The sequence below is a fragment of the Onychomys torridus genome, chromosome 11, assembly GCF_903995425.1.
Source record: "Onychomys torridus chromosome 11, mOncTor1.1, whole genome shotgun sequence".
Classification (NCBI taxonomy): Eukaryota; Metazoa; Chordata; class Mammalia; order Rodentia; family Cricetidae; genus Onychomys; species Onychomys torridus.
This window is the reverse complement of record NC_050453.1, coordinates 58034953-58058604: the sequence shown is the minus strand read 5'-3', so window position 1 is coordinate 58058604 and position 23652 is coordinate 58034953. Positions and strand designations below refer to the sequence as shown.

Here is a 23652-nt window from a genome sequence, read left to right as displayed (position 1 = left end):
CCCTCTCTAAGCTACAGTTTTTGATACTTTTCTAAGGCATCCATCATGTCACTCAGGAAAGAATGAGACTGTCTGTAAATCAGGATAAAATAGTTAAAAACAAAACAAAACATTTATTAAATGCTTAAACCACAAACACTTAAAACCTTCAGAATCACCTCTATGGAGACTAAAATTCACTTTGATTTCTAACATTGTTCCAGCTAGTTCAGATTCTGAATAAATATAAAAAGCCGCGGGGTGATGGTGGCACACGCCTCCCAGCACTTGGGAGGCAGAGCCAGAGGGATCTCTGTGAGTTCGAGGCCAGCCTGGGCTACAGAGTGAGTTCCAGGAAAGACGCAAAGCTACACAGAGAAACCCTCTCTCAAAAAACCAAAAAAAACAAAAACAAAAACAAAACAAAACAAAACAGAACAAACAAACAATATATATATATATAAAGCCCATTTATTACAATAGAAGATATAGGTGGCTAAAACCCAATGTTATATGACTCAACTTTTAGAATGGACTTTAAAACACAGATGAGTCATTTATAATTTAAAAAGACCTTTGGTTTTTTTTTTTTTTTGGAGATAGGGTCTCACTATTTCTCATTATGTAGACCAGGCTGGCCTCCAAATCAGAGATCCACCTGCCTCTGCCTCCTGAGTGCTGGGATTGAAGGTGTGTATCACCATGCCCAGCTGTCTTATGAAGAGCTCTTAAATGCCAATGTTCAGATTTAAAAAGTATATCAACTCTATAGTTAAATCTATTTCATCTTTTTCACATAAAAACGTGTATGGTGTTTTGCCTGCATTTATGTCTGTGCATCACATGTGTGTAGAGCCCAAGGAGGCCAGAAGGTGCATCCCTTGGGCTCAAGTTACAGACAGCTCAGGCATCATGTGGGTGTTGAGAATTAAACCCTGGTTCTCTGGAAGTATAGCCAGTATTCTTAACCACTGAACCATCTCTCCAGATTTAGTTTTAAAAGGAGAGAGAGCCCAGTAAGATAGTTGAGCAGGCTAAGGCACTAGCTATCAAGTCCAATGACCTGAATTTGATCCCTGGAATCCACATGATGGAAGGAGAGAACCAACCCCAACAAATTGTCTTCTGATCTCCACATGCATGCCATGGCACAAACCCGTCTCCATAAATAAATAAATGCAATAAAAAGGATAAGGAATACTATGAGTAAAGGCACCCACACTTGCAATTCAGATACTTAGTGTGATAATGGACATTAACCCCATACTTCAAGTCTATCTTGTTTTGGTCCCTGGACACAGTGAATCAATTCTAGTGTGCCTCATGCGACTTCCTTCAGAATGACCTACAAATATATTCATAAACTGCCTGGAACACATAGAACTTTCTTTTAAGGCACTATTTAAATAACACTTATGTGGGTTTTGAAAATTCCCAGCAAGCCAGGCAGTGGTGGCACACGCCTGTAATCCCAGCACTCGGGAGGCAGAGGCAGGTGGATCTCTGTGAGTTCGAGGCCAGCCTGGTCTACAGAGCTAGTCCAGGACAGGCTCCAAAAGTTACAGAGAAACCCTGTCTCGAAAAACCAAAAAAAAAAAAAAAAAAAAAAAAAAAAAAAAAAAAAAAAAATCCTATATGGACAAACTAAAATGAGGCAAAAATAAAGTATACAATTATACAGCATGAAAAAGATACTAAGGAATAAGACTTTTTAAGGTTTTGAAATGTGAGTTGAAACTATAAAGCTTAAATAGATTTGCATGATTATCTTTCCAATGAGAACACTGATGCTCACAGTTCTAGGGTGATGGAGCATAGAGAAGGGAAAAGAAACCACATATTTCTCATCGGTCCACACAGGCACCCACAGAAGAGCACTGGAGCACTCAGGAGAACTGCACACAGGTCCTATGTCATCAGCCAGAGAACTTCAAGTCTCCTTGTCGGAGAAAAGCTTCCATGAAAGGTTCTTTTGGTTCTTTTTGGTGTCTGTGCCTGGAGGAGGTAGCACTCTAGTGATGATCCCAAAGCTGGGAGCTTCTCTCTGCCCCAGGCCTGAGGTAGCTGTATTCGGTAACCTATCAAAGACACACTTCACACTCCATTCAACGGCTAGACTAGAGGATGACAGGGACTAGAACAGCCTAAGACTAAGATCTACATGGAGGACTGAAGTGTAAGTCCACCAGGAGTCCCCACCTACAAGTACTTCAAGATGAATTTGCTATAAGAGTCTATTTCCTTCACCTAAGAGGGAAGGTTGAAAGTTCAGCTACTATGAATGCCTGTTTAAAAGGGGAAGACAAGCTCGAGATTAACCTGGTTTACTAAGACATGACTGAAAATAGAATGACTAGGATATAGTCTCTTCTCTACAAGTTCCCAGAGTTTCAAAACTATTAACCTTCAAATTTTAAAGAAAAAAATTAATTTGCATTAGGCTATAGTGGGATATAAGAAAGGAAATTTCTGCCTAAATTGTATAGCCCTGCACCATACTAAAAACTCTAATGTACATGGAAGTCGATGAAGAATACACCAATGGCAATAGTGGTATGGTACTGATACTCAAGTCTGCTATAAAGCTAATGCAAAGAAAAAAAGACAACTATTTTTTTGAAGTATCTCCACAAGGCAAAACTTTACTCTTGAGAGTGTAACTAAAAGAACAAACACCTGTTGAAGTTCACAGCCTGGGCTTACATACATCAACACAGTTGCTTCTTTACACTGCTAATTTCTGTGGCAGGGCAGAAAACCCCATCTAACGTGAATTTGAACACTTTCACTGACAGAATCTATACAATCCCTTCTGAGAAAAAAAATCCAACCAAATATAGCTGTTCGAAAACAAACAACATTTCTTTTTAGGTGTGGACACAAGTCCTTTGGAGAGTCCCTGTTTTATGGATATGTGCTAAATAACTTACTCAGGAATAATGAAAGCTGAGAAAATACAAGAGACACACACACTGGACTTGGAAGGCACTAATTCAGATTAAAGTAAGATTCAGTCTAAGACACTTAACCAAAGAAGAATGCTCCTATGAGGGATATATGAAGTCAGCTTCCCAGAGGCATTTTGTCAGGAAACCCAATTCCCTCAGTTCCCCTTTCCAAGGTTAAACAGGGACAGCCCTATTTGGTCAATCTACATTTTTTTCCCACCTGACTTTCCTGGGTGCCTCCACTCCAAACTGACATGCCCTGACCTTTCTAAGAAAGTCTTTGCCTTCTCTCACCTTTTGGTCTCACGTCCCACACTAAATTTATTTGCTAGTCTTTTGGGTGTTTGTTCACCTTCTCTAACCCTATCTGGCAACAAATACCCGTGTAAACTTTGGCTTACACGGGAAAATGCAGAAGAGGGCAGGGAGATAAAGGACAGGTGAAGAAATGCATTGTTGCTCTTCTGAAGGGTCTACCAGAGAGACAGAAGATTTGCTGGTGCTTTGACAGCCAACGCTAAGGGACTGTGAGCAGGCTATCTGTAGGAGAGTTTTAGGCAGCACTCTGGAGAAGCCCCCATCTGTCATAGGGCGGGAAAGCACCACAAAACCACAGCTTAAAGGGAGAAGAAAACTCTACCACTGGCCTTTTTCCGAGCGTGGCCGCCTTCCGCTCGGTTCAGTGCCCGCCACATGCCCAGGAGCGCTTCTGGATCCTTGCGGGGCGCCCTCCGCAGGTGGACAGTGCTTATGCTACACTGTAAGAAAGCCAGAAAAGTGCCCATGAGAACCAGAAAGCATTGCCAGCCAGCAGGATCACCTCTCTAGGACTCTAAGATGGGAAAACCATCATATACAACTGAGCAGCATCTGAATGCCAGGAAGACCATGGTCAGCGCAAAGGTGGGAGATGGAAAGAGACTATGTATTCTCTTGGGAGCGAGGCAGAAAAGACTGGGCTGGGAATGTAGCTCAGTGGTAGAATGCTTGCCTAGCCAGCATGCACTGGCCCTAAGCACAGAAAAAAGAAAGAAAAAAGACAAAATACCAAGTCAAGGGCAAATGTTGGGGGGGGGGAGCATATATTCATTTCTCATAGATAAAAATAAATAACAAGAGAAAAAAAAAGACTAGGTCTAAGCCTAGTTATTTTACAAAAAATCTCAGCTATGCAGGCTAAAGATCTTAAGACTGTACATGGAAGTTACCTATTCCAACACTAGGATGTTCTTCTTCTTCTTCTTTTTTTTAAAGATTTATTTATTTATTATGTACACAGAAGAGGGCACCAGATCTCATTACAGATGGTTGTGAGCCACAATGTGGTTGCTGGGAATTGAACTCAGGACTTCGGGAAGAGCAGTCAGTGCTTTTAACCTCTAAGCCATCTCTCCAGCCCTAGGATGTTCTTCTTAAAGAAAAGTGGGAAAGTAAAAGAAAAAGGAAAGAATTCCATTTTGAAATATAAGAAGTAAAGCATTAATATGCCAGAAACAAAGAGGTGACATTCTAAAAGTGGTCTTACCATAAACTGAATTAAAAAAAAAAAAAAGTTGACAGAACATTAAGATTCTGAAGGAAGAGATCTCTGATAATCTACTTCTCGTTTAATGCTCACCGTCCTGAATGATTGATATGTCCCCATGTGCTAATGAAACAGAACTGTAAGAATATAAATAAATAAAAAACCTTTTTCCTTTTCCCCTATGTGGGTAGAACTAAGATTTGACAAACCATGCTGAAGAAAAATCAAAGGGGACAGTTATCAGCTGAGTACCACACTGCACGGGAATTCCAGACTTCGGACAATGCCCAATGAAGTGGAAAACTGTCTCCTCCTCTGTGTGTGGCAATGAGGCTTTAACTAGGTAAAGTTTTCAAGGTTTCCCTAGGTCCAAGCAATCAGGGAAAAGGGCAAATGCAGGAGTTCAAGAAAATCTTTCTAGGACATCAGGCTAATAAAAAAGGAATCAAGAGGATCTCTGACATACACATAGTTTTTTTAGCTTCTAAGAGTATGTGGTCATTCTGGATAATATGGTAATTGATTGTGTTATTTCTCAGAAAATACAATCTGGAAGACAAAAAGAATAATCTGGATGTAACTTTTGCCTTAGAAACCTCATTTCTTTTGTTTTTGTTTTCAAGACAGGGTTTCTCTGGCTGTCCTGGAACTCTCTCTGTAAACCAGGCTGGCCTCAGACTCACAGGGACCCACCTGCCTCTGCCTCCCGAGTGCTGGGATTAAAGTGTGCACCACCACCACCCAGGAGAAACCCCATTTATTAAGAGAAGTGCTTGTTTGAATCCCATCTATAGGTCCGAGGCTGTAGCTAGGTAGCAGAATACTTGCCTAGCACACACAAGGCTCTAAGTTTTACCCTTAACACTAGAGGGGAAAATCCTATGTATGATAAAATTTGGCATTCCCTTTAAGAGGCAACAATTGATCTGTGCCTTTCCCCCAAGTTAGAGATCCTTATACTTAATGTTCAAGAGCAGAGCTCATCAGCTGGCAGCCAAGAAAGACACATACCACTTGTGAATTCCCCTGGGGGACCAGGTGCTATCATTTAATGTAAAGAAGGGCCATGGCTACAGAAGAAGCTGTCAGCTACCTTTAGAAAGTATCCCAGAGTCAGCCAGAGTCAAAGAGTGGAGAATCTGGACCTGATGGGAAGATTACTGTCAAAGACCACTTGCAGAAAAGACACTTAAGGAATGAACCACCATCCTCTTAACTAAAAATAGGCACAGAAGGGGACAAGACTATTTTCAAGCCACTGAAGAGCCCAACATAGCATATTCAACTCCAGGCTTGGTCTACTCTGTAACCACATTGTACTTGAGCCATATCATATGCCTTCCCCCCAGGCCACCATTCCTGCTACTGTATCAAAGCTTTCCCCTGCCTCTGGCACCATGCCCCACAGCACATTAGCTATGGGGAAAGAAGGGAGAGTTGAGGCAGAGTCTGTTCATCTGTGTCGTCATCAGCGCACTAGATCAAAATTCTGTACTTTTGATTTCAAGACTCCACAAGATGACAAAGGTAGGAGACAAGAACTTCAAAACAACCTCGAGAAGTTAAGGCCATGGCCTCTGGCTATAGAGATGAAGCAGTCAGAGCAAACAGTGCTACTGTACAGTGTATGAGCCCACCTTTCATAGCGAGGTGTCACACACACATTTGGGGGCAGCCCCAACCCTGGGTATCATTCATGGAAGGTTTAATTTAAGGATCAGTTTGCATCAGATCAGCAACTAAATGCAAATAGCAACTGAACTTAAGTAAGGTTTCTGTCTGTCAGCTTTCTTTCTTTATATATACTCAAGGAAGGCAGGGACAGTAAATGTAAAGTCGAGGAATCTTACCTAGGAAGTCAGAGACTCCTTCAGGTCAAGTTGTGCATTGCTTTCCCCCACCCACAGTTCCTTCTCTTAAACAGAGTTTGGTATGCTGTAAAACTATACAACTGGTCTTTCCAAACAGTCTTTAACCTATTAGATTTCCAGTAGTCCCAACAGAAGGAAACTTTCCTTCAATAGTTGTTCATACTCCATGAGAATATAAAACTGAATTTGAGGGAGATCCCCCCCCCCCCATCTATTTCTTTTCAATAAAAATAAGTCCTGTAGGAGCATTAACTCAAGGCTTTAAGGGTGGTTGGTCAAATATGGGAATAATCTCCCATATTTCTGGAGAGGCCTAAGTTTAAGGGTCAGTGAAAATACTCTCTTGAGCTTGGGGATCCCGGGGATCTGGAGTCCCACTGAAATCCTGATAAGATATATTTCTTACATAAAGACCTTTTTTTGTTCTTTGTAAAATGGTCCCGATGAAAGCCCACTAAGCTGGAAATGAAAAGAAAACGTCAAACTAATAGTTTCTCCTCTATCACTTTAAAGAACATAATGGGAGGATGAGAACAAAGAATCTAAAACAAAGGAAGATCGGTTCCTGTACACAGAAACGCACAGTCCTTCATAACTGCCAACGAGTCTTTAAAAACCAAAAACCGAGAAGCATGGTCGGGAAAGTGAAGTGGCGTATGCATCCAATGGAGTTCAATTCTAGGGAAACGTGGGGTGTCTGCACCACCAGCCAGACTGAAAACTCTTGATGCAGAAACTTGTTTGATGGGAGCGCCTTCTCAAGGGCCTTACCTCTCACACTCCCCTAGCTAGCTCGCTCCCTTCCCGGATCATCCCACTACAAGCGCGCGGCTCAAGAAAACTGCAAAAGACCTCGTCTGGAGCTCAGGGAGCATCCGGGCAGCGCGACACCGACAGCGCCACGCCGAGCTCCATTCCCGTCCTCTGCAGAACCCAGGCACTGTCTAGCTTTTCAAGTCCTCAGCCACCCCATCCCCGCGAAGGCTCCACCTCCCCCGACCCTCTCCTTTCACACGCGCCTCCCTTCCTGTAGGACTTCCAGAGCCACCAGCGGCACCCCCGCCCCCACGTCCCCTCCTCCACTCCTCGAGCCCACCTCTCCCCCGGCTCAGGCTCCCCAGGTCCCTGCGGTCAGCGGAGTGGGCGGCCGGCCCTGGTCCGAGCCATCCTCGCGACGGTCCCACCTCACTCACCCTCTGTCACCTCCAGCACCTTAATCTGTTCTTCTGCAGCCGCCCGCACCTCCTGCACGGGGGACAGGATCCCGGTGAGGGTATCCACCAACGCCTCCTTCAATCCCTGTGCCACTGGACCCGGCAGCCCCGAAGCCGTACCAGCTGCCGCCGCTGCCGCCATCTTTCCTCCCCACAGCCCGCCAGCCCCGCGGCCGGGACCCGCCACCGAATGACGGCTCCCGCGTACGGCCAATCCGCGAAGCCGCGCCTGCGCATCTAAGTACGCGGGAGCGGGCGGGGGGCGGGGAGAGAGTGCAGCCTCCGGAGACAGCGCCTTCTGCCGCCGGAACCGAACCGCGCTTCTGCCGGCCGGGGAACGCTTTGGGGACGGTGTGCGCGCACGGAATCCCATAACGGTTTGGAGTCCTGAAAGGCAGACGCGCTGTGTAGAAAGCGCGCTTGGAATAAAGGCTGTGATGCGCGATTCTGGGCTCACAGCTAAGACGTGTTAGGAAGAGGTAGGGTGGAAATGGATAGCGAGGGCTTTAAGGAAATAGCTTTAGAGACCCAAAGGTGCCCTGGGGGGCATGTGGGGAAACTGAAGTGGAATTGGTAGTGGGGAGTAATCACTTTAGAAAGGTCCAGTTCCCTAATTTTTCAGCTTATATGAGCCCAGTCTCAAGTGAAAACGTGACTGTCCAGGGGAGAGTGAAGGAGCATTTCTCCAGATTGAGTTTTTAAAAAAATATTCTTATTTATCCGTTTGTTGTTCATTTGTTTTGAGACAGGGTCACTTGTGGCCCAGACTGGCCTCAAACTTTCTCTGTAGCTGGTACTGGCCTTGAACTCCCTGATCTGGGTCTTACTGCTTCTACCTCCTCCAGCGCTGTTACAAGTATGTGCCATCACCCAGTGGCTCCAGACTGATTCCTTGTGTGTGAGTGAGTGTGCCATGCTCGAATACACGGGCATATGCCATGGGACACCTGTAGAGGTCAGAGGACAATTTAATGTGGAGTCTGTCACCAGCCACCTTTATGTACGAGTGGACTCAGGTTATCAGAGTAGTTTCCTGTGGCTAACAAGGACTAATCGCAGGAAATGGCCACAACAGAGGCACCACTCCAGTAGAGCAAGTGGAGGGGATTAGAGCAAGGGGTTAAAAATACAGGACAGAGGGGCAAGCGCCTAGTGGCACAAGAGATGGAATGACGTATGCCGTTCTAGCACAGAGCAGGTATTTCTGGGAAAGAGAGTGCCCTTTGACTCTGCAATTCCATAGTAGAGAACAGGTTTTTGCTCTGTCTTAACAGTGGCCAGAGAAACGGAACTCCATTAGAACAGCTGTCCTTTTAGGTAAGTTCACTTTTGCTTCCAAAAGAAAAATTAGGTAGTGTCTAGAACAGTGGTTCTCAACATTCCTAATGCTGTGATCCTTTAATAGTTCCTCATGTTATGGTGACCCCCCCCCCCCGCAACCGTACAACTATTTTCATTGCTGCTTCATAACTGTCATTTTGCTACTGTTATGAATTGTAATATAAATATCTGATATGCAACCCCCGGGGAAGGGTCATTTGGCCCCGTAGAGATCATAGCCCACAGGTTGAGAACTTCTGGTCTAGAGGATGGTACATTTTCAAACTTTGTAGTGGAGGGAGGATTCAACAGACTTCCTGCCTGGCAAACCGGAAGCCTTGACTTCTGGTGAGGGAAACTGTCATAGTTAGCTTCAGCTGTTAGCTTGACACAAAGCTAGAGTCACTTGGAAAGGGAGAGCCTCAGTTGAAGAATTAGCTGAATCAGATGGGCCTCTGACCAAGGCTGTGAACCATTTCCTAATTGCTAATTGACACAGCTGGGCCCAACCCACTGCGGTTTTTGCAATCACCAGGCAGATGGGCCTAGGCTGTTGAAGACCAAGGGGAGCAATCCAGTAAGCAGCGTTTTGGGGGTTCTGCTTCAAGCTTGAGTTCCTATTTTGATTCCTTTGATAATGAATAAACCCTTTCCTCCCCAGGTTGCTTTGGGTCATGGTGTTTATCCTAGCAATTGAAAGCAAAGTAGGAGAGAGACTGTATCTACAATGTGCAAGGTGGGGTTCTCCCCTGCCCACAAAAGAGAAGGAGAAAGACCCCTGCTCAGCGCTGGGAGTCAGACTTTTACAGACAGGTGGGTTTTGCTTCTGAGTTAGGCAAAGGACCACAGGTCATCTCACATCCCAGATGAAGCAATAAGATAAATGGACACAGAAACCAGGCAGAGAGTGAGCTAGAAAACGAGCAGACAGTACAGGAGATAACTTTATTGAAATGTAAATGGCAGAGAACAGATGAATTTTGCTGGATGGAGACATGCCTGATAGACAGAGGACCCAGGTAAGGGTCGCCTCTGTGGCGATGGAAGAAGGCCATTTCAGCTGGCCGAGGCATGGATTTAATTTTCAACCAATTTATTATTTAAAATGAATTACTGAGGGGACAGCCCAGCTCTCTTCATGATTGTTACCGCAACTATATACAACAATTTGCTTTCCAGATTCACTTTTGCCTTTTCTTACATTAGGTATAAAAGGGGACAGACTGGAATAGGTGAGGGTCAAATGAGAAGAAAATAAGACACACACACACACACACACACACACACACACACACACACACACACACACACACGCTTCCTGGTTTGGGATTTTGTACTCAGTAAAAAGTGAATGTTCTTGCCCACCCCGCCACCTGAGGAATGCCATGCATGTGAGAAAGGCTCTTCCATGAGCAGTGCTGTGGAAGGCAGGATAGGGAGGGGAGGGAAGGAAGCTAGCAAGACCTAGAATTCACTCTAATTATGTTTTGTCAAAAGCAATAAACAAAAGAACATGAGGAAGTGGGGGGGCGGGGGGGAGTGCAGCCGGATCAGAGACTGGCTGCAGTGTGGGAGTTTGCTCCTTGGATTCGCCTTCTCAGAGGAGCAGAAAAGCAGGGTGATGCGCCAGGGGCTGGCTGGATGGGAAGGGGGTGACTTTAGTGCAACTGTTTACACTTGGTTTCCTTGGGCTTTACTCCTTCCTTCCAAGTCAGTTTCTGAGCTCAGGAGACCTGGTACCAGTGATTTTTAATGCTCTACACAAAAGTGCTCTCATGGGGAGGGGGGAGGGAGTGGAAACTGACAAAGTGAAACAAAGCGGCTTCTAAACAGCTTCCACTCTTTCATGGCCATATCAGCTAGTTTATGGGTTTGGAAATACGTGAAGCTCTTTCTTCCTTTTTTTTTTTTTTTTTTTTTTTAAAGAGCAGATTTATTTTGTTCCCTTTGCTGAGTAGTTCTGTATTTAGGTCCTGATGCGGGAAAAGGCAAAGGTTAAACCTAAGGACTTAGCTTTATTTTCACTGTGTAGAACTCTCCTGTGGGCTGAGTAGACATGGGCCCTTCTAGTATACTGGAGCACTCCAGCTGTTGGCTGCCTTGGGGAAAGGGGGCTGGGGGGCCCTGGCCGGGCTCTCTGACTCAGCAGTACTCTTTACTATTTAAAGGAGGGAGAGGGATTTTGCTGGGAGAACATTTTATCATAGAAATGCAAATTAGACTTTATTTTACTTTTCTTAAGACTCTTATCAGAAAAAGAATCCATCAGAACAGCAATGTGAATGAGACCTCCAATGGGATTCCTCTGGGAGTCCCACAGTGTGCCAGATAGAGATGTCAGAGGCAAGGGGTTTCCCTCTAGAGGCTGCAAAGATGCAGACCTTCCCTAACTTCCACCCCAAAGCACCTATTTTCACTGTTGACTCCCAGAAACCGAAGGACGAGAAAAGTGACTTTGAAATGTTAACATCTGCATTAGACTGTAGACACTTTTTATTTGGGGTCTTTAAACATCAACACCTCAAAGTGAGGGCTCTCGTGCATTGGCTCCACCAGAGGAACTGTTCAAACATGGCTGAGCACTGCCACTGCAGAGCTGACTTGGTAAGTCTGGGTTAGAGCCTGGGAATTGTATTCCTAAACACATTTCCCACATGCTGCTGTTGCTGGTCTGTAGACATCCTCCGAGTGACAGAGCTTTAAGGAACGAAAAGTTAAATCAAGGAACCAGGGATTCATATCACATGTCAGAGAATGTTCCCTGGGACATAATCATTAAGGAAAATGGCCGAAACATCAAACTGGAATGAACTGGTATAAATAGGTGTAATGCTTAACTGTCTTTTTTCCCCGAGGTTTCGAGAGTTCACCTGCTTTCTTTCCTTCCAGACTCTGCGGTGTTCCAGTTTATTGTGTCTTCTCTATAACAGCATGTTAGACATGCAGGGGCTCAGGTGTACACCAGGTGGCCCTGTTATCCCTGAGCAGGTTAACTGAGGATTGGTGAATAGGTAAGGCTGATTCAGTTATGAAGAGCAGTGTCTTCGGGCTTTGGCCATTTGAAACCCATTTTTATTATCTACAGCCTCCTTGTTGGGTATTCCCATGCATAGTTCCTACAGAGTGTATTATAGCTAGCTGGGCCTAGTGATGCAGGTTGAAATCCCAGTTACTTGAGAGGCTAAGGTGTGTGTGTGGGTGGATGTGTGGGGTATCATCAAACTCAAAGCTTGCCTGGATTATGGGCAACTTAGTGAAACTGTCTTAAAAAAAAAAAAAAGAGAAGGCTGAAGCTATAGTTCAGTGATAAGAGTACTTGCTGAGTATATGAGAGACCTTAGGTTCAATACTCAATACTGGAAGAAGAAAAAAGTGTACCAATAACTGTTGGTACATCCATCTTATCCATCTCTATTACCCACCCTGCTGCAATGCCATTTTTCTTCCTACCATGGGGTTGGCTCATGGAGTCCATTCACTACCTTCAGTTTCGCTAATGCCCAGGACTATGGGGAAAAAAGGGTAAAGTATGATAAGGAGCTGTAGTTGACAATCTGAGTTACTTCAGCACTTGAACCCTGTATTAGATTTGTGATGAGCACAACTTCCCAAACCCTTTTATCATTAAAAAAAAAAAAAAAAAAAGTCATTAATGTCTTTTGGATCCTGGTTTATAAGACTGAATCTCATTTGATCAGGCAAGTGTGATCCGTGCACATGCTGGGTGCTGTGAATGGCTTCCATTTGGGGTGATGACAGGAGGTGTTGTGAAAACCTACCACTTCTTTCCCTACTTTTCTGGAATATGACAGGAAACAGAGTTCATCTTCAGAGTACCCGAAGGGGGCAGTATCCCTCTTGAATTGTGTGGTTCATCTTTGAGAGCTACAAGTAAGGAGATGGGTTAAGTCCACTTAAACTCTTGCAAACTAGAAAAGCCAGAAAAGGGGAGAAAGAAAATCGTTATTTTTGTCTTATGCCTGTCAGTATGGACAGACTAGTTAGAAGGTTGGTAATTCAAGACCCAAACGTTTACCAACTAATAAAGGCTTTCTTGTAGGGTCTATGTTTTTTGTTTGTTTGTTTACCTCATTCTCCTTTCCTGCCAGCCTGTACCTTCCAAGTGATTAGACTACACAAAAGACATTGGAGTAAGGATTTACAGAGACAGAAATAAGCACCAAAGAGTTACCAGAAAGCAGATATCAAAAATAATAATGTTCCACAAAGCCCAAGATAGAGCAGAGAGATACACAGACATCAGGTCCCATAGCAGCCTCCAGTACCTAGTGTTTTATTCTAGTGCCTAGGCAGGGACTGAGAAACGAACACATTGAAAACAACTTGTTGGTCTCCATCCCAGAATCTGAGGGATTCTAATTAGCCTCTCCAAGAGCTGAGGCTCTCCAAAGGTTGATGTTCTTCACTAGCCAACTTTGGTGAGGGATGGGATTGGGACTAAGAGGGAAAGGGAATAGCACAGATTCCAGAATTGGATAGGTTGGAGTCTTCTGAAGGTGCCTGGAGATTGAGAATGTAGCTGTGGGACCCAGTTTTTCCTTTCTGAGGAGTCCCAATAGTCTCAACCAAGAAGCAAGTGTGTAGGTTGGAAAGAATGCTGTGGATTTGCTCTTTGCCATGAATTCTTGGGCAGTGAGGGGGTGCTCAGGCTTTTTGCTTCTTAGAAGTCTGGATGAGCATCCCAAGGGGTTATTAGCACCGTGAGGAAGCTCAACCTTCCGCAATTGCCACAGAACCGTGATCCCTTTTTGAGATGGTTGAGCCTACTGTGAGGGGCCCAGATGTGCAACTGTAAACAGGGTCCCAGGCTCCAGAAGGAGAGTAGAGGCTTCAAGAGCACTTCACTAGATGGGAACATTCTTCCTGGGGGACGGCTATTTGAGGCCTGAACTAAATGCAGCAGTCAACTGAGAGAAGGTGGTGGTGGATCCCAGAAATAGAAATAAAGTTATAGTATGAGAGGCCTCCAGAGTCAACTTGCTGCAGACCCAAAGAAAACTCACGATGGTATTCATGGTTATCACAGAGACAATCCCTCTGCAGTCTGAGGCGGTTGGAATGGAAGAAGGCATCGCCTACTTTCCTTCTTCTTAAGTAGCCAGTAACATCCATTTCAGAAGGCACTGGCTGGGCAGCACCAGAAGAGAGAGTGACGGGCTCAAGCGTTAGGATGTCAGCAAAAGTCTGAGCCTTGCCATGGCACTGGAGCTTTGGATAGGGTTCAGAAGAGACCTATGTCCAAAGTAGGCCTATCCAGTCTCCCCTTCTAAGTTGGAACACCCAGCTCTGGGGCCTTCTCATTCTGCACAGCAGAGACCTTAAGGCAGTGATTTCAGCACCATCCTTGGACAAACAGCCTCTTCCCACTACAGAATTGCATATTTTGCAGCTGAGTTGGTTGGGGGTCTTCACAGCTCATGGAATTAGCAGCAATGGCAACAACAGTCTCCAGAATAGAGGACCCTGTCATCCCTGGGGCTACCAGGTGAATATAGAAGCTTTTGCGGGGGGAGCGAGGGGAAAGGGGACAAGCTAGACCATATCTTGAGGACGTAAATGAAAATATACTGCTGAGAGTCATGTGACTTCTTGGTTGGGTGGAACAATGGCCCAGGTCAGTTTGCCTAAAGAATCTTGGTATAGATTCTGGTAAGTCTTGTGCTACTTAGGACTCTGAAGAGCAAACTCTTAGGTCCAGGCTCATCATATATATATCCCTGAACTGCAGAGTGCTGACATATTAGCCCATAAGGCAGCTCAGCCTGAGTCTGGTTCCATCCGGTTTCCAGAAATGACAGAAGTAGATTTTCCCACTCTAGACAAGCAAGCTTCCGTAGTTCTTCGGGCTGCATCTTAACCGATTCCCGATCTTCTGCCCACAACATACTGGACATCTAAGCAAGGGCTTCTTTTAAGTAACTCCTTGGGGTTCACCTCTGTTTCTCAGATGATTTTCAAGGTCCAGATAAGGGGAGGGGTTACTTAATGGAGATTAACATTCCCCCCTAGATGATGAACTAAAGGACCAAGTCTTGGTTTTGTTTTTTTTTTTTAAGCATAGTGACTGGTATACAGTTAAGTTCTCCTAAGTGCTTGTCATATGAAAGAACGTGGGCTGTAGAAATAGAGTTCAACTTCTGCAAGAAAGAGGTGGATCTCTTTGGAAGGCAAATATCGGCCACTGAGTCCAACTCCTTGAACCTTCTATTTTGATCTGAAGCAGTTCACATGGTTGCTCAGTTTCTTAATAAGTGACTATTCACCCATCAAAAAACGAGCTAAGGACTAGCTAGGGAATTTTGATTCAGTCAGGCAAAGTGGCTACCATCTTAATAGTGCAGTGAGGGGCCAAACAGGCCATAAGACAGGTGGGTGTTTCCAGTATTTTGGTTTTCCTCCGGCCCATGGATGAACATGCTCAGGGTAGATCTATCAAGCCAGAGGACGGCAGTTGAGCTTCCAGGTAGAACACGTGCATCCTTGAAAGGAAAGTCAAAGAAACTGGCTTCTTTTTCTCCTACCATTCTGAGCCCATGTTTCTTGTTGCATGTAAGCCCCAAGGATGCCAGAGATAGTGGCATGGCAGGTGTCTAACGTATACCAGCAGTCTGGAATTCAATTCTCCAAAGAAAACCCACTTGGAAAGCAAAACTACCTCCCGGAAGGAAACTCAAGTATCTCATTGACATGTGAGAAAATTGGGGGAGGGGCAATAAATAGGCAAACGGAAGGGAAAAAATAGAAATAGAATTTAAAAATTAAAAATTAAAAAAGAAGGGTTTATTGACTTTCATGCATGTTCAATTGGAGGGCAGAAAGGTAGCTTAGTCTCTCTGAAGGCTGTGATGTTCCTTTTGTGGCCTGGTGGCATCTTAGATCGGAAGCCATCTTGTCAGTGTCCCCTATTGTCATCCAGAGGGTGAGATCTGGCAGCTCTCTTTCCATCTTGGCAACTGGGTCCCCTTTCCAGTGTCATCTTTTCTGTCGCCTTTTTTTACCGCTTACAAGTTGACTTACACATTTTTTTTTCTTATTTTCTTTTTTTTCTTTTTTTGGTTTTTTTTTTTTTGTTGTTGTTGTTGTTTAACCACATGCTTCTTTTTCTGGGCTCTGGCCAGATCTCTGGGGGAAGATTGTTGGCAGTGGCGATAGAATTGGGAAAGGTTTGCAAGAAAATCTACGGAGTTTCCTGCCTCCCTTAGATTTCCCCAGATGGTGACTATCTCAGAGGTGTTCATGAGAACCAGCTAGGACCTGCTGCGCAGTTTTTTATGATGTCCTCCGAATCCCTCCCCAGAAAGCCCAGGAGTTTGTAGGTGAGACAAAAATTGAAGAAAAGACCCAGAATCATCTTTTCTCCAAAGTCGTGAGAGGAGGCCAGCAAATGTATTTAGGGGGCATGAGTTCCCAATCTCCACCCCTCCAGTCCCTACCAGGAAGTTTTCAAAGGTTCAGCACCAAGAACCCACCCCTCCTCTGGCCCTCTTCTTCCCTCCTGTCCTGGTGAGGCTGGTAAGCCGGAGCTCTGAAAGAAGAGGGGAGAGGAGAGCTAACGAAGCCGAAGCCAGCCTTCTGCTGTCCAGGGTGACAGTGACTGTTGGGCCCTCAGAGTGTTGCCTGGAGGTTGGGGTCCAGGATCGTCTCTCGATCTGGTGACTCAATGTAGTTGGCAGCTTCTTGAAGCTTCAGCAGCATGGCCATCTAAACAGAGGCAAAGAGGTGGGTGAATGCCAGAGGGGATGCTGGCTGCTGCCTACCAGGAAGCACAAACCAAACCAACCAACCAGCCAACCAAACAAACCCACCCTATAGAACCTGGATCATGGGTCTGATGCTTGGTGTGACTAAGAATGTGAAGTTTAGAGGTGGTTCATGAAGATGAGACCATTGTTTTAGCCCCAATGTAAACCCATGCATAGGAACAATCCCTTGGAACAACTTTGCTATACAAGGTGCCATGGGTCATGGGTGTGGAGGGCACCAAAGAACAAGACTCCCCTGTTTCCAGATGCACTCCAGTGAATGACGGAGGTCTGTACATACCAGCCTATACTGGGAGTAACAGGGGAAGCGCTGTAGTCAGCCCTGGCCTCGTGGAACTCCCTTGTAGGAGATCATACCCCAGCAGCTAGACTCTGTGCTCTCCTCAGATCCTGGGTTAAGTCTACCACCTCAGTGTACCCCTTTTCCATGTAATAGCTCAAACTTTAGCTGAGCCGGGCGGTGGTGGTGAATGCCTTTAATCCCAGCACTCGGGAGGCAGAGACAGGTGGATCTCTGTGAGTTCAAGGCCAGCCTGCGCTACCAAGTGAGTTCCAGAAAAGGCACAAAGCTACACAGAGAAGCCCTGTCTCGAAAAACCAAAACCAAAACAAAACAAAACAAAACCACCACCACCAACAAAAACTTTAGCTGAGTAAGCCTGGCTGGTTCAAAGGGCTGCCAATCTTTTCTTCTATCTATATTATTAATTAGTAGTCTTGATACAGAGAACAGCTATTTTCAATAAAGTCAAAATTTAAATAAAAATATATTGTGACTCAAGTGGAATTATTCCCTATTGGAAAGGTGCAAAGGCAAGATCAAAGGTTTTCAGTGTGTTAAATTTCATTCCATTCTGCTAAGTTACCTTCTAACGTGGTTTTAGTAATGAATACCCCCATAGCTTCTGTGCTTCAGATGCTCTGCCTATTGCCAATGTAAAAGAGCAGTTCCTTGATTTAATTTGCATTTCTTCATTATTAGATAGGTTGAAGATCTTATTTATTTATTTATTTATTTATTTATTTATTTATTTATTTAATGTATGGTGTTCTGTTTGTTATGCCTGCCAGCCCGCCAGAAAAAAAACCACTAGATCTTATTACAGATGGTTGTGAGCCACCATGTGGTTGCTGGGAATTGAACTCAGGACCTTTGGAAGAGTAGCCGGTGCTCTTAATTGCTGAGCCATCTCTCCAGCCCCTGATCTTATGTTTTTATTGGTCACTCATATTTCCTCTAGTCAAATGCCTCTTCATATCTTTTGCTCATTCTTTTGTTTAGAAGCTTACTTTTTTTTTGTATAATTTATTTTTATTTATTTCTTATTTACTGGTGTGTGTGTGTGTGTGTGTGTGTGTGAGAGAGAGAGAGAGAGAGAGAGAGAGAGAGAGAGAGAGAGAGAGAGAGATAGATGCAGGTGAACGCAGTTGTGCACACACCATGGCACGCATGTGGAGGTCAGTGGACAACTTTGGGGAGTCAGTTCTCTCCTGAAACTGGTTGTCAGCTTTGTGTGACAAATTCTTTGACCTGCTGAGCCATTCTGCCAGTCCTGGAAGCTCCTTTTAACTTTATTTAAGATACTAATTTTTTGGCTGTATCTATTGCAATATTTCTCCCTCGTTTACATTTTACAGAGTCCACTTAGTGAGAAGTCTCAGAATAACATCAGAGGAGGGCAGAAGTAGGACGTGCCAACGGCCCCACTGCACTACTTCTCTGCTTGATGATAGTTTTCCCATTTTCCATTTGTATTATTATTATTATTATTATTATTATTATTACTTTATTTATTTTGGTTTCTCGAGACAGGGTTTCTCTGTGTGTAACCCTGGCTGTCCTGGAACTTGCTCTGTAGAACTCACAGAGATCTGCCTGCCTCTGCCTCCCGAGTGCTGTGTTAGTTTTTATTATTTTTAATGATGCGTGTGTCTGTCTGCTTGTAGGTGTGTCCACCTGAGTGCAGAGCCTGCATAAGTCAGCTGTGTTAGATCTTCTTGGAGTTAGAGTTCTAAGCTTAGATGTGGGTGCTGAAAAGCAAATTTGGGTCCTCTGGAAGAAGAGCAAGTGTTTGGGACTGCTGAGCCGCCTCTCTAGCCCCTCTGGTCTATGTTCTTACTTAGACTGCCTGAAACTTGGGTCTTTGCTAGAGGACATTTTCCTGGATGTGTTCTTTAGCTTCAGCTAGGATGCAGGCATGAGGTCATTGAAACCCAAGATTCTGATGCTCAGAGTTCCTCACTGGTCTCATTTTGGTCCTGGCTTTGCTGAAACTCTTCAGTGCCTAAGGCCCATCAGAATTCAGTGCTATAATATTCTGTGGCTTTTTAAATATGACTTTTACTCACCAGAGGGTCTGAGTCCAGGGAGCTTGGGGTGCTGTCTTTGACTGTCCTATCCTCTGGAGGTGAGGCAATGCTGTGAGGTCCCACAGAGGGTGGGGGCAAGTGGTATAGTTTTGATTGGTCCTGCTGGGCTGATGGCCAGGGAAGAGTGTCTCGGACCCACTCCACTGGATCTTCCCAAGCAGCTTTCTGTCCATGAACCTGGAGAAGAAAAATGTGACCAGTAAGTGGGACAACAACAGATTAGAAGCTTACTTATCTCTTCTGTTTCATACACACACACACACACACACACACACACACACACACACACACACACACACACACAAAAGTCCCCGGAAATACATACTTCCCCAAACACAAAGACTTGAAGTTTTGATTTCTATAGCTTAGCTTCTCATGGAAGAAAACAAGTTGGTATAAATTGCTAGAATAATTGAGGATAATTTAGTATATTGTCTTAAAAGTTTGTTTAGAGACAAGGTCTCACTATATAGTACTTGCTAGCCTGGAACTCATTATGTAGACATACTGGCCTTGAACTCACAGAGATCACCTGTCTCTGCCTCCAAACTGCAAGTTCTGGGATTAAAGGTATGTGCCACCATAGTGCTTAGCTAATTTTCTTTTAAAACAGTCCCACTAATAGGATCTGGCTGTCCTGGTGCTTGCTATGTAACCCAGGCTGGCCCCAAACTCACGGCATTCCTTCCACAGCTTCCTGAGATTGCAGTCCTGGGCCACATGCCCAGTTAAACCTTAATGTTTGTTTTTAATGAATTAAAAATGTTATCTATGTAGTACCCACTGGCCTCAAATTTCTGACACTCCCACCTTATCCACTTACCCAAGTGCTAGAGTTATAAGACATGTGACACATTGTGGCCTGGACCGACATCTATCTATCTATCTATCTATCTATCTATCTATCTATCTATCTTCATTCATTCATTCATTCATTCATTCATTCATTTATTGTGGATCTGAGAACTGAGACTGGGCACTCAAGCATAGCAGGCAAGTGATCTACCACTGAACTATATTTCCAGTTCTATAATATTTATTTGTTTATTTTTAATTTAAAAATAAAAATTACATTAAAGATAGGCAATGTGGAAGGCTATATAATGTAGACAATGGACACATGAGAGAAGATATAAAGCTATGTTTTTTTTTCTAGTTTCAACTCTGCCATAGCTGCTGCTGCTGCTTTTTGCATATGTGGTGGATAAGTGAATAAAAAGTAATCAATAATAAAAGTGTAACAGCCTGAGTGAGGCTCCATGGCTTCAGCATAAGTATTCTTATTGTACAGACATCCACTGAGATGGACAGACTTTGAGACTGGGCAGGTGTTTGAGTGGTTCCTTAATCTAGCTCTGTGACGTCTTTATTTGTGAGTCTTTGGAATAAAGGAATTAAAATAACAAAAACTTGTATTTATTTATTTTTGAGCTGAGGATCAAACCCAGGGCCTTGTGCTTGTTAGGCAAGCACTCTACCACTGAGCTAAATCCCCAACCCCGTATACATTTATGAAGTACAGTATATTTGAAACATGTATCAGTGGTGGAATGGTTAAATCAAGCTGATGATCTATACATATGAAGTCGTATCTTTTTTTTGTGGTGAGAACCCTTCAACCTACTTTCTTTTAAAGTATACTGTTATTGACCATAGTTACCATTTATACAGTATATCTCCTGAACTTTTTCCTTCTGTCTGAATGAAACTTTGTATCCTTTGGCTGCTATCTACTCAGCCACCACAGCTTCAGCCTTTGGTGACCCCCATTCTCTGCTTCTGTGTGTTCCACTTCCGTAAATTTCGCTTGGAAGTGAGAACATGCATTATTATTATTTTCTTTATCCTTGGCTCTCTTATTTCACTTAATGTAATGTTCTGTAGGTTCATCTATGCTGTTTCAAATGACCTATATCCATATCCACATTGCATTGTGTGTATATGTGTATCACATTTTCATTATCCACTCATCCATGAAGGATACACTAAAACTATATACAGATTTTATGACCTTATAATTATACTTTCCAGGGAGGAATTCTTCAATTTTAGTCATATATAATATCCTTTAATATTTAAAAAAATTTTGAGGTGCTGGGCGGTGGTGGCACACACCTTTAATCCCAGCACTCAGGAGGCAGGGTGAGGTGGATCTCTATGAGTTTAAGGCCAGCTTGGGCTACAGAGTGAGTTCTAGGAAAGGCACCAAAGCTACACAGAGAAACCCTGTCTTGAAAAAACAAACAAACAAACAAAAAATAATAAATTTTTTTGAGGATAGATATTACCTTTTAAATTTAATTTAAATCTATTAATACTGCAAAATTTTCCTTAAAAATACTACAAATTTATAAATGAAATAATGACTTATGGTATTGGTTTGATAGACAACACCTTTAGAGATTTAATATATCACCATTAATATTTATCTCAATAAAATTACTTTTATGGGGGATCTATAAGATAAGATCTGATAAGAACCGGATATTGAATCACAGTATTTTGGTGCTGGAATGGACTTCAGTGATCATTATGCTCTAATTTATGGGAGATAAAATTTATCTAATTTTTACAATAGATTCTAAATAGCTACTTCTTGAGAGAATACATACAATGAGCCAAAAGATCATTTCAATATTGTCAGTATCATTAATCTCTAGGGAAATGCCAATGAAAGTCACAGTTAAGAGCTTACCCCAGTAAGAATGATTCCCCAAAAGGCTACAGATAACAAATGTGGAGAAACTAGAACCCTGTACACTATTTGTGGGAATGTAAATTAATATGCCCAAGACGGAAAACAGTGTGAAGATTCCTCAAACAATCTAAATCTGCTACATGATCCACCAATCTTTCTACTAGGTATACATTCAAGAAGAAATGAGGCCACCATTTTGAAGGGGCATCTTTTCTCCCATGTAAGTGCAGCACCGATGTAGCCAAGTAACAGAAATTACCCAAGTGTCTATCAACTGATGATGGGATAAAGGAAATCTGGTCTACATACACAGTGGAATATGATTCGGCCGTGAAAGAACTGAAATCTTGTCATTTGCAACAGCGTGGTTGCAAGTGTGGAAATAAGCCACACAGAGAAAGGTAAGTATCATCTGGTCACAGTCCTTAGAGCGTATAAAAATCGATCTCACAGATATTTAAGGAGCATGGTGGTTGTCAACAGCTGGGGTGACCAGGAAGGGGTAACTGGGGCAAGGTTGATCAATGGGTACCAAGCTGTAGTTGGATAGCAATAAGAAGCCTGAGTAGAGTCGGAGGGTGAGGCTCACCTTGATGCCATCCTTGGCTCCTTCCTGTAGATAGGGAATGATGGAATTGTTCCACAGGTCAATGAACCAGGTCCGGAAGTCCTCGACGCCAATGGGACAGGACAGAAAGAAGCAAGGGCCTAGGGAAAACAACGCAGCCATGAAAAAGCCTGAGAACTCTGATCTGCCCCGCTCTGTTTCTTTTAATTCCTAGTCTGGGGCACAGGGGTGTGACATCCAAAGCTTTAGAGGAGATCTGGAGTTGTTCCAGAGCCAGGGTGCCAACTGTCTGGCAAACCAATAATGTTGACAAGGCGGAAGTGAGACAAGGAGGAAAGCAAGCCTCTCATTTCCCTCCTGCACGGCTTCTCTCCCTTTGCACCTTTCCTGGAACTTGCTCTGTAGACCAGGCTGGCCTCGAACTTACAGAGATCCGCCTGGCTCTGCCTCCCTGGGATTAAAGGTGTGCGCCATAGCTTTACTTTTTAACCTAGTGCCTTGTACATGTTAAGTAAGTGCTCTACCATTGAACTATGCCCTTAGCACATTTATTATTTTTTTTTACTTAAATGATTTATTTAATTTTATTTTATGTGCGTTGGTATGAAGGTGTCAGATCCCCTGGAACAAGAGTTAGAGACAGTTGTGAGCTGCCATGTGGGTACTGGGAATTGAACCTGGGTCCTCTGGGAGAGCAGCCTGTGCTCTTAACTGCTGAGCCATCTCTCCAGCCCCAGCATATTTATTTAATTAACCCATCTATTTATTTTTAACAATGGGGAGGTTATATGTTGCTCAGGCTGGCCTTGAGTTTGTAGTTGGTTCAAGCAATTCTCCTGTTGTCTGAAGTGATTTATCCAATTCAATGCAGTAGCATTGGAAAGACTTATTACATACTTAAGTGGTTCAACTCCAGCAAGCAAAGAGAGCTTCCCTCCAGGGGGTAAGAGACAAGAAGAGAAACTGCTTCCAGTTCCTGGGGGAAGCTGGAGCCCAGTACCAATGAGGAAGTCCGAGGTGCTGTGCTTCTCAAGGAAGGTGTGGAGGTGATACCACAGCTTGGGCACCCAGTCCAGCACCCGAAGCAGCTCTTCCTTGTTAGCATTGATGTCACTGTCTGACTCTACCAACTTCCTCCGCAGGTAACGGACCAGAAAGCCATTGGCTGGCTCCACGTTGTTAGAGAAGGTCAGCATCCTGCCACCAGGGAGAGGAGAACAGGGTCAGAGTGTTAGTGGGGACACCGCCAGGGTTCATCCCTTGCCAGTCTGGCCCTCTTCCTGCCTGTCTCCCGTTAATGCCCACTGGGCTTCTTCTCAAATGACAGGAGGTGATGATGGCAGTATGGACGGGCACAGCTGATGATCAACTCTGA

General features: G+C 44.0%; 2 protein-coding genes across 4 annotated transcripts in view; both read right to left on the bottom strand.

The window, feature by feature from the left end:
- Positions 1–7739, bottom strand: part of Ipo9 (importin 9) — a 41403-nt gene extending 33664 nt beyond the window's left edge. For 2 of the 3 annotated variants that reach the window (XM_036202112.1, XM_036202113.1), the window contains exon 1: positions 7517–7739. In XM_036202112.1, the coding sequence (XP_036058005.1) occupies positions 7517–7679 (163 nt within the window). In that variant the 5' untranslated portion in view covers positions 7680–7739. Of the gene's footprint in view, positions 1–3574; positions 3681–7516 lie in introns of those variants that run through there. The other variant, XM_036202114.1, reaches the window with a different exon arrangement.
- A 2044-nt stretch (positions 7740–9783) lies between these two features.
- Positions 9784–23652, bottom strand: part of Nav1 (neuron navigator 1) — a 259488-nt gene continuing 245619 nt past the window's right edge. The window contains 4 exon segments of the mRNA XM_036202429.1: positions 9784–16579; positions 18991–19188; positions 22299–22417; positions 23278–23474. Of these exon segments, the coding sequence (XP_036058322.1) occupies positions 16484–16579; positions 18991–19188; positions 22299–22417; positions 23278–23474 (610 nt within the window). The 3' untranslated portion in view covers positions 9784–16483.